This window comes from Apostichopus japonicus, chromosome 5 (genome assembly GCF_037975245.1).
Source record: "Apostichopus japonicus isolate 1M-3 chromosome 5, ASM3797524v1, whole genome shotgun sequence".
In the NCBI taxonomy this organism is placed as follows: domain Eukaryota; kingdom Metazoa; phylum Echinodermata; class Holothuroidea; order Aspidochirotida; family Stichopodidae; genus Apostichopus; species Apostichopus japonicus.
The window spans coordinates 7,313,917-7,325,666 of record NC_092565.1 but is presented as its reverse complement, the minus strand read 5'-3'; the positions used below and the strand labels follow the sequence as shown (position 1 = coordinate 7,325,666).

The window sequence follows — 11,750 nt, the reverse complement described above, 5'->3', positions numbered from 1 at the left end:
TGCAACCGTGTGGCCTGGAATCCTGCTATTGCTATTTAATCCCTGCTACATGCGGCTATACCAAATCTGTCTAAACCTTGATTGGTCAACTTACCGAAGTTCCATAGAGCACTCATTATGATGTAAAACATATGTTTATCTGAAATTTGTTTAACAATCGGTGGAATGGTGATCGGTATTTGATGCGGCAATGCATGGTTGTACCACTGACCAGCTCTACCAGGTGGTAGAGGTCATTGGGTGGTACATGAAAAGAGGCTCAAATACTTTGCTTTTCAAGTGTTTCTATAGGGCTGCGGATACCTACAACGTGCGTTTCTATTACAAGGGACATTAGGGACATTTGACGTAACATCGTCATTATCATACCGTTACGCTCGATGTGAAGGGGGGGGGGGGGGAGAGTTGGGTTTTAGAGTGGATCAAATTGTTTGTTTTTTGTGCCCGTTTGTTTATATTGGGTGCATGGGTTAACGGCATAGTTTCTACCGCGTGCATTTCATTCCATATGAAAACGCTAGGTGTGATCTCCATATTACCTACTAATGGATCATATACAGTGAGGCTGTATTATGGCATGTGTGTTGAAACTTAAAGAAAAAGAAGTTGTTGATGCGTACGTGGATCGAGATGTTAACATACTGCAACTCCTTATTTACGAAATGCGTTTGGTGTATATGTATAGGTAAGTGCTCTTGTTCGTAAAGGGAAAATTATTTTGACAACCGATTATGTAAATGAAACCGGCCGAGACCAACAGTATATGGATGGTAGCCTATATATAATACTTTCATAAGACTGAAGCAACAAAGGACACCAAAACCCCCCCCCCCAAAAAAAAAAAACAGGAGACTGTGGCGTTAGGCTCATCACATAGGTTACTTCCCATTAATTCACACAGAAAGTACGAAAGAGAACAAACAAATACACACCGAAACTTAAGTTGTTAATATGAACTCGCCAAAACATCTCCAAGCCGAAAGCTTTTAAGTGTGCACTAACTGTAGTTCGTCAAACTATCTTGTTCGTCCGTATGAAACCACGATAGTTCTAGATTAATTGATTAACGTCTATATTCAACCTATACTTATTTGGTTAATTGACAGCCCTGCTTATCGCTCAGTTAATTAGAACCAACTTGCAGCATATATTCATTCTGTTCAAGAACGGTTTACTGCACGTGCAGGGTTACCTACATCCGACGGTTATGGAATTAAAATTGATCGTGAAGTTTAATAACAATATTGTTCAACCATTGAGTTATAATATACTATAAATTATATATTTTACATAAGCGCTGTTTTCTATGTGAGTATTAATACAACATATATATATTGTTACCGTATTCTCTTTAAGCTGCAACAAAAGTGGGTTGAAAGAGGCTTTATAGTGGGCATGATATAGTTTAATGCAGGACTTCATGTGATAACCATAAATTTGTTGTATTTACCTTTCTAACTGCACATTCCTTATATGGTACATACAAAATCCACCGGTTCCGTCATGATCACGTGTATAGTCTCGAGTAAAGGGAATGTCATTGACTAAACCAGCTGGATTCGTTTTTCTTTCTTTCGTGCCCAAGCTCTCTATATCTTGGGTGAATTTTCTCAAAGAGTAGGCCTTTATCAATTCCTAATTTCGCGTTCAATGTCTATTTCAGCACCACATGGAACGGGTCACGGGACGACGATTCATTGGATGTATTGTAGAGGCCAAGCCCGTGGGGGGGGGGCGGTGATTGTTATTTACCAATTTAGTGTCGGAAGTTACACTTTTTGTGACCTTCCTGTATATTTGACGCTATTAAAACAGACACTTTGACATTTTTAAAGGTTCCCTGGAGACTTGAAGAGACACACGCCCCCATACATGAGGCCGTCAAATTCAACTACCCCAGCGTCACAAAAGCCCTTCTAGAAATAAATCTTAAGTTTGTCTCTTCATGCAGTACACACACATATATATATATATATGTAAGCATATAGAGGCTCAAATTCTGTAAGGAACATATGCCACACGTTTAGTAGATAAAGTTCCCCATGATTGCACCGGTAATATAGCCTTGTTCTAATTTGAGATTCCTATAAAGTTGACCACTTCCATCCGGATGTAGCTTTGCCTTTCAGACAGTTGCTTAGCTTAAATGGTTTGAATATAGCTTTAATTATATCTGCTGCTTTAGAAAAGGTTGAACATGGCTTTGATTTCTGTTGTAATGGTACTTTTGGTAACCCTTGTTAAATGTGTCCGGTTTGAAAGTGATCCGTTTAGGAACGCCGAACGTCACTACATATTGTTTGGATAAACAGGCGTATATATATATATATATATATTATATATATATATATATATATATATATATATATATATATATATATATATATATACCGTATATATATATATTTACAGTTCTGAGTAAAAAACTATGGAGATCTTGCAATATATCGATCTTAGAGGTATGTCTGCCTTTGAGAAAAGGTCATGTCAATACATTAGGCCATTGCCCCTACCGTACAAGTATCTAAACACACAAGCGAGAAAGTTTTAATCGGTCAGTATTCAAACAGATTGTATATATCTCCTCCAATTAACAATAATGTCGTCATAAGCTGAACATTTACTTGAAAATTACACTTGTATTTAGTCTCACTTAGAAAATCAATTCGAGCTGCAGGCACTCAAGCAAAGAATTAAGTTTAATCTAGTTTCAATTTGTGGGTTTGTTATTCTTTGCTTCATTATTTGTTTTCGTTTTGCTTTTTTTTAGCTCTGCATGCGATATCGCATAAGTTTCACCAACCTCAAATACCGTGACTGCGAAAGAGTTCGAGTGAGGAAACAGTGAATGTTGAGGCACGGGGGTTGGGAGGGGGTGGCAGCGGTAGACAAGCTTACATATTATAATATAATCATTCAACAGGCCAACACCGTTTTATATGACAATATTGATATTAATATATAAAAAAGGGATATAGTTATATTTTCCTATCTAATATTAGTACAAAATTGATGTAAGCTTTCCGATTTCAAAGGTCTCACAATATTCATAAGTTTGTGAGAATCCTGGTCATTGATCCTGGTCGAGATAATATAGTAAAATCTGTTTAATTTCTTTAAGGTATCATTGTTAAATCAATGATTGACCAATGTCACAATTCTCCCTTGAAGCACGGTTTCTGAACTTGCTGAGTGAACTGCTACGTCGGAGAAGCAAGTTCTTATAGTTAGTATGAAACTTTTGGGGAAAAAATGAGAGTTAGAAATGTGTAAGTCGTTTACCGACCGGTTCATATATGTATTTGGTCAAATGGATCTAATGACATAGGTGAAAGTGAGCCTACTAACAGATAGTAAAACAATTAGTGTGCATTTTGGTTAAGCCATTCAGTGATATACATCGACGTATATATAGATATGGACTAACGTATAGTCAGTTTAAGGAGACAATGAAAAACGTATTAACTATGAAGGATCATGTGACGTGCACCCATGTAGTATACTATAACTCTCATAGCACTTCTTGAATGTGTATTCTACAACCACTAATGTCATGATCTCGTAGCTAACTGGTGGGCCTTTACACGTATTTTCACTGTTTACCGCAATTTTCAATTCCAAAATTGCTGCATTGAGATTTTTTTTTTCAAACAATCGAACTGCAGCTGATCAGAACTTTACACGATTTACATAGACACGAGAAGCAGACGACAGGGTTCGTTGTGTCTTAGCAACACAAGTCTCCTTGCAGTTTTTGCACGTAACTGGAGTAACCTCTGCATGCAACAGATAAGTATATATGACACAGTAGATGTTCGAATAACAGAGAAAGTAAATCTCAAAATCATTATCATACAAAGTTAAGCAAATACCCTCACTTTTAGCATTAAGTTCTTCTTTCGTCTACGAAACACTTACCAATTCGAACTGACATAGTGATGAATAAAACGTTAAGCACTGCATAGGAGCACGTCTTAAAGACCCACTAGCCTATGGAATTACCAGGTTGGCAATACAATTTACAATTTTCATTCCAAATATAATAAATAGGGACAAACAACCCGAGCCATATCAGAGCAAGTCTATCCGTGCACTATGTTATGAGGTAACTATACGTGACATGTGGTCCTGACGCACATGCGCGTTTGTAAATAACGACATGACTTGTTAGAAAATATGTTTTAAAAATTCGTAAAATATCATATATATACACCCAAAGTGCTTCTTTTAGCCACCGCACTCTTCATCCATCAGAATCTGCAGGTGTTGTCGTGTTAAATCACCAGAAAGCTGTATAAATTAGCAGCTACTGGCATAATATCTATACTGGCTATTTAACTAGGTATTTGACCGTAAGGATCTCATGCGCTTTAAACCCCTCCCTACGGAAGCGTAGAAGAGACATTGCATTGACGAGTTACCAACTTGACAAAACGACAATTTTCTGCAAATTGACGAGTTGTCGAGATGGTAACGTGACAAAATTCAGAAAATTGACGTTTTGACGAGATAACGGATCTCGTCAATGCAACAATTTTCTGCAATTTGACGAGTTGCACACTTACTACCATCTCGACAAAACGTCAATTTTCTGATTTTTGTCACGTTACCATCTCGTCAACTCGTCAATTTGCAGATAATTGTCGTTTTGTCAAGTTGGTAACGCGTCAATGCAATGTCTCTTCTACGCTTCCGTACCTCCCACATCATCACTCTCATAAAAGTAAAAGATCGTGTCGTTTGTCAATGGAGAATATCATCAAACCCACGAAATTTCATATTGCCTTCTTATTTACAACGCTTTTACTTGGTCAAATCAAATGCGAATGCTTTGGAACCGAACGGTTGTAGATTATCGAATTATTTTAAGCTTTATATCCATGTAAAAATTGTCCCATTTGGTTCAGTATAGTTTTATCGCACTCGCCTGTTTGTAATTACCGTCGAAAATAGTTAATTCATATGAACAGTTTTCAACAAAGATCTTATGACCATGGTCTTAATTTTTCGTTCGTTTTTTTTTAAAATTTAATTTTGTAAGTATTGACTTGCTTTAATACGTGCATACGTATATAGCTATTGGTATATCGTAAGGCCTTGTTAGCCTATCAGTAACATACGTAGCTATTGACCTAACGTTAGGCTTAGTAGTGCAGTAGTACTATGGATGGGTGGCCAAGTTACTGCTTATAACGAGTTAGTTTGTTGTAAATTAAGTTACAATCGAAATGATGGCTGTACTGTTGAATGCATGACTGTGCGAAGATGGTAAAGTGATGTGTCCAGTTGAGAAAGCGCAATGATTTTTTAGTTCACCACGCATAAAGACGATGGTGGTATGTATGACACCTTCCCAACTCTCATCCATCGTGGTAATTACTTAATCATGTGTTAGCTGTGTGCTGTTTAATTCCCGTCATCAGTTGCAGTAGCTATGAATCCATTACTGTAATTGACGCCGTCAGTGGTAACATGAAGTAAGATATGGTTTCCTGAGGCATGGTATGTTCCGTCGATAGCCTCTTGACAAGATCTCGCTAGAAAGGGTGTGGTTAGATTCCCACCGTCGTGTATCTGCAGCAGATAAGGAAATTATATACACATATAAACAAAAGGAAATGGACATTTTGGTCTTATCCGGCACTTATCATAATTTCAAATACTGTAACGTTTGTGCGGTGTACACTGGCTCTATATTGACATTGTATACTACAACGTTATTTGAAAGATCAACTCGCTAAGCCTGACCACGTGAAGGAGGTGTCGGTGTGGTGCCACACAACGCTGATGTTCTCCGCCACCTTACCGCCTTCTTACCAAATCTGAAGAATATTGGTCAGGTGGTTAAGGAGATTTTTACATTTATAAACATTTGACCACGTTACCATGGTATTCATCTTTTAAAGTTCTTTGATTATACCCATAATACTTGTGAATGATGCAAATCAATTCAGCGTTTCACCTTAGAGTTATCCCAGAAAAAAGCACTTTCATTTCATTTGACCATTCGCTCTGAAAGTCGTGTAGCTATTTCCTATCATGTTTCAAGTAATTCAAGCCATTTATGAGTTTTCCTCACAGCAAATTGCACTGAAGTTATAAATTAGACATTTTAAACCCGTGACCTTTCGCCTCAGTTGACACACCTACAACATATGAACATAACACCAACCATTACGTTACAACTTTTACTGTAATTTTTTTCGTGACACATCTGGTTTCGTTTTCTTCTCCTGCAAAGCTCATCTCTGTGTTAATTATAACTAATGAATGTTTCCTATATATATATATATAACAAACCGATGTGCTAATTATCACTTAGGTTTCCTATATAACAAATCGACATGTGGGGGAAATGTTTGCTGCGAATAGTAACTTTCTTCCATTCTTTTCTGCAGGTAATCTGCAAGAAGACAGTGTTTCCTCTTCAAAGATAAATCAAATGGTACAAGGAAGCCCTAGCTAAAGCTAAAACTTAGTTATGCTTTCCGTTCCGATCATTCTTTACGGCATTCAGGAAACGAGCAGAGGTTTCGCAGAAAAGAAAACTCACCACTAATTCGTCTGGACAACCCATTTGAAAGAAGGTGAAAGTTAGAGAAAGTGTGTTGGTGGAAATGATATGAATATCACATTCGACATCGTTAGGCAGTGAACCAATGCCGTATCCCGGAGACCGAACAATTCTTTGACCACCGGCAGGAACCTCAATCGGGACACCGCAAACTGTTAAATATATTTTTAAAATAGGAGAGACTTTAAAAACTTTAAAACAAGTTAAACGAACAAACGGAATCTGCCTGGGAAACTATATAAGCTGGAGGAAAAGAGAGAAAAAATGTTTGTCTAGAATGGGATTCGAACTATTAACCCCAAGATTATACCCCATAGTCAGATACGTTGAAAGTTTGATATCTTTCAACCACGTCCAACACCCACCCATCTCCCCCCCCCCCCCCGCCGCCCCTTCCACACACACTGACACACACACCCACACATACATCAATACATGTTATTAATTATAATGACTGTATTTACAGTGACGAACATTTTCTTTCACCGATAAGTTTCAGCTTACCATTCGTAAAATAAACCGAGTAGGTAAATCCTCTACTGGTCCCGGAGTTGTCGGTCGTAAACCGACTGAGATAATACTGGCCTGATGATAGGAAGTAAGCTGGCGTGGACAATTCGTCGTGTCCACATACCTTTAGGATTAAGTTCTCCTGTGACGTCGTTTGCCCGTCGTGAAACTAAAACACATTACCAAAAGGTATGTAGGGAGGGAAAAGAGCACATGAAGTTTTCAATATAGAATAGCCAATTGGATAGAAGCAGAAGGACGGGAGGGGAGTGCATGAGGAAGGTGAGGGGGGAGGGACAGTGCACGAGGAAGGGAGGGGGGTTGTATCAATTGTTAATCGTTAACACAAATCTACATGCATATTTTGGTCAATCAAATCATAACAATTTTTACACCTTTGTATTTACTTTTTGGCAAAGTATTGTTTTGAGTCGCTTTTGATATACTATATAGTTTGAATACAGATGTTAACATTGCATAACTGTGTTGATTATACTCTCAATGTAGAGAGAATAGTCAAGTTCCATGTCAAGTATACCGGTAGTGAAGTAAATGTCAAATATTTTAGAAATTTTCCAATTTGCTTTGATTATATCTCTTCAATAATATACCATTAAAAGAGTGTCTGGACGAGGACACGACCGTGTAAGGGTCTAAGCAAGTTACTCGCATATCAACATTCTATAGGAGATGATGTGTAGGGGGGTGTCGCGGGAGGGGAGGGGTTAATCATTAACAGTCAGGGGGAGTGGGCAAAACTGTGGATCCGTTACATAAGAAACTGTTTTCAAAGATAGTTCTTACCTTGAACTTGTCTTCACAATCTCCCCACCAGTTGGTATCCATTCCCATATCGTGTACCACTATGTACACCCTGCTATCGTTCGGTGCTCGGAAAATATGATCACAAGTCATTTTACGTGGTGTATTGTCGGGGTAACCTGGACTAATTACCATCCCCTCACGCGTAAAAAGTCCACATTCTGCAGAGAGGGGGAAATGTAAATATATTTGTCTATCGTCTTACATTAGTGGTATTGGCCTATTATAACATTTTGAGAAAAAACAATAATGTATGCAGGGAGCTGCTACTCTAACCCTGATTCACGTATGAGCATGCATACATCAGGGAGCTGTTAGAGTAGCAGCTCCCTGATATAACGTATCCCGGAACCTAGAACTGGGGCAACGAATGATGACGAGGGGGAAGGCAGCGGGGATACTTTTGTAGACACTGTGTGGAATTTACCGCCAAATTTTACGCCTCATAGTCAAATTTCCACACACATAGATAATCGTATCTACCATCACTTCACCTTTCCATACCTATACCCCCTTCCCTTGATTCCCCCGCTACTCGGGTATACATCTAGCCTGGTTTATTCCACAATGTTTAAGTTGACTATAAATATATGCAATACATGTATGTTTTGCTACATGTGACTACGTAGTACGATCAAATGGATAGACGAAAAAACTTCAGAATCAGTGTCTGACCATAGAATGCTTACGTGTAATGTCATCGGTGGTTTGTGGTCTTGTTGTTTGATAAAGTGTCGTTGGATTTTCGGTGGTAGTTGGTTCTTCGGTGGTAGTCGGTTCTTCAGTGGTAGTCGGCTTTTCGGTGGTAGTTGTCGATTCTTCGGTAGTTGTCGATTCTTCGGTTGTTGTCGGTTCTTCGGTTGTAGTCGGTTCCTTTGTTGTTGTCGGTTCCTTGGTTGAAGTCGATTGTTCTTGGGTTGTTGTCGGTTCTTTGGTTGTTTTCCATTCTTCGGTTGTTGTCGGTTCTTCGGTTGTAGTCGGTTCCTTTGTTGTTGTCGGTTCCTTGGTTGAAGTCGATTGTTCTTGGGTTGTTGTCGGTTCTTTGGTTGTTTTCCATTCTTCGGTTGTTGTCGGTTCTTCGGTTGTAGTCGGTTCTTTTGTAGTTGTCGGTTCTTGGATAGTTGTCGGTTCCTCGATCTACCATAGAAATATAATATAATCCTGCTATGTGAAACGATACATATTATTTAATCACAGATAATATTGATGATTCTAGTTCCTTGAAACAAACGCCTGGGGACTTACCCGCATAATTTTCCACCCTGTCTCCCCGATGCTCCATCTTTTTTTTGGGGAAATATAAATATATATATATATATATATATATATATATATATATATATATATAATATGATTTATATAGTCAATTATGATTGTGATTTATATATGACTGATTTATATAGTCAACAATTATTTGTGAAGAATGTAAACATTTATTCTATCCTTACCACCTCAAGAAGTGTAACATGATCCCATTTGACTTTAGGGATGATGGCCATGCCTGGTCCTGCAGCTCGGTTGATTTCACAGCAGTGATCCGAGTGTGCATAGTTAATGGATGTACAGTTACCATGTGATAAACACACTGCGGCACAATCTGAGAGTGATCGCACGGTTACTTCGTATTGAACATGGCCTTCTAAAACATAACCCCTTTCGACCTGAAATTTCCCAGATTTATCCAAAGAGGTAGCGATGATATATTTCAAGAGAACAGCTAATATAAACATCCATTGCTGCACGATCCGGTAGGATGATTTTGCCATGCCGCTGCAAAATTCTTATTTGGATCTTCTGAATTAATATATAATATACGGTACTATACAATATACGTTATTATTGGTAACAATTTCCTTCACTTTAAAATTAAGACTTTCCAAACGAACTATTAATTTCACAAAATAAATTTCACAAGACCACATCGAAAAAATGGTGGAAGCAGTGAGATTAAACCTGAAAAAACAAAATAATATGTCATTGAAAAACCTCAAAGAACAGAGGACGTTTGACTTCGAAATGTTCTAATGCTTGTAGGCACAACAATATGAGAGCTTTCAATCGTCTTGCTTACGTATATGGTTCAATGTCGACGACATCTTTCTCATAGGTGTTAACTTTTCATTTTCAAGTTTGAAGAAACTCGTTCAACGTTAATTAAAACTGATCCAAGAAAATCAATGATTGAATATCTAGAATACATATATCGATCGATTTTAACGATCACGTTGCGTGCTTCGTAGGCCGGGTGAAGGATGTTTGAACAAATTTATTATGAATTTATGAAGAAGAAAAAAACAATAAACGTTTTAATTTGTTTCCAACGTTTTAGTGTTGACCATAAACCTTGACCTGTTTACTATATTCATTTTTATGTATGTCAGTGTTTTGTGTTTTGTGTTAATGTTTGACAACTCCTGTCCTCAACGGCACACTATAGCCTACCATGTGTTCGACAGATATAGATCGTAGGCCTTTCTCGAAAGCAGCAATACGTTTTTGGATTTTCCAAACCACGAAAAATTTACCAAACTTAATCGTCTATGGTAATTGATATCACAAAATGGTACGTCAGTATGTCGGGCAGGATTGGGGAAGGGAGGGGGGAGGGGAGGGGAGGGGAGGGGGAGGGGGAGGGGAGCATACCCCACATCATTTGGATGTTTCAGTATGTTTTCAGCGGGCAAAGTGCAAACCATTGACAGCATTTTCATCACTCTGGACATTGATGTGTATATATACTCAAGCATCAAAGTAAATTATTATATCGATGATTTCCTAAATAACATTGCTTAAAATTAGTTTAACTGAGGGCTTCACTCACAGACCAATTGTCACAGCAGATGTGAAGGTTGCGTCAAGTATACTTGTTTCTTAGGATCTATATATAACTGTAATGAAATCAGGAATTACATGTAGACATATAGTGATGAGATAAAAAAAAATTATGTGGCACATGGAGTTGCAGATATCACGCCAAAATGTGTTTGGTTATATATGGATTTGATATGGAACGCGAAAAGGACCACAACATATGATGATGTTAATGATGATCTAATTTTATACGATCATGTACTGAAAACTTACGATCATGTACTGGAAATACACGACCATGTACTAAAAATTTACGATCATGTACCAAACATATACGATCATGTACTAAAAGTATACGATCATGTTCTAAACATATACGATCATGTACTACAAACGTACGATGTACATCAAAAAAAAATACGATCATGTACTAATAATGTTATGTTCAAAAAAGTGGCGTCTGCATACGGTATGTATATTCATATGTGGCGTATGCATACGAGTATGAATATTCAGTGTAAACTCATTAAGAACCATTAGGGGCGGGGCTTCGGTATGAACTTTGATATTCCTAGGGACACTTATATATGGATATTCATACGCGTATTCAAACGACAATAATGGATATTCATACGCCACTTTTTTGTAACTTGCGCTATTTCATCATCATCACAAGTTTTCAGTACATGATCGTATATGTTTTGATGTACATCTTACGTTTTTAGTACATTATCGCATGTTTTGATGTACATCTTAGTTTTTTAGTACATCATCGTATATGTTTTGATGTACATCTTAGTTTTTTAGTACATCATCGTATATGTTTAGTACATGATCGTAAGTTGTTTAGTACATGAACGTATAAAATTAGATCATCATTAACATCATCATATGTTGTGGTCCTTTTCGCGTTCCATAATTTGACGCTATGATATGTCATCACTCATGCATGAGATGTAACAGCCGAAGACCTCAGTTCATGGGCCATCTGGTCTAAAAGAAATTCAATCATCATACATTAGTGATGTATTAT

General features: G+C 37.6%; 2 protein-coding genes across 2 annotated transcripts in view; one reads left to right on the top strand and one right to left on the bottom strand.

The window, feature by feature from the left end:
* Window positions 1-411: 411 nt before the first annotated feature.
* The window catches only part of LOC139967469 (uncharacterized), a 28,664-nt gene continuing 17,325 nt past the window's right edge, over window positions 412-11,750 (top strand). Inside the window, exon 1 of the mRNA XM_071971330.1 lies at window positions 412-685. Coding sequence (XP_071827431.1) covers window positions 573-685 — 113 coding nt within the window. The 5' untranslated portion in view covers window positions 412-572. The remainder of the gene's footprint in view (window positions 686-11,750) is intronic.
* LOC139967468 (uncharacterized) lies at window positions 3,088-10,029 on the bottom strand. Its single transcript, XM_071971328.1, has 6 exons — window positions 9,355-10,029; window positions 8,596-9,043; window positions 7,889-8,067; window positions 7,079-7,253; window positions 6,554-6,726; window positions 3,088-5,574 (listed from the first exon to the last, which is right to left on the bottom strand). The coding sequence occupies exons 1-6, from the start codon at window positions 9,670-9,672 to the stop codon at window positions 5,407-5,409; spliced, it is 1,461 nt and encodes a 486-aa protein (XP_071827429.1). The 5' UTR covers window positions 9,673-10,029; the 3' UTR covers window positions 3,088-5,406.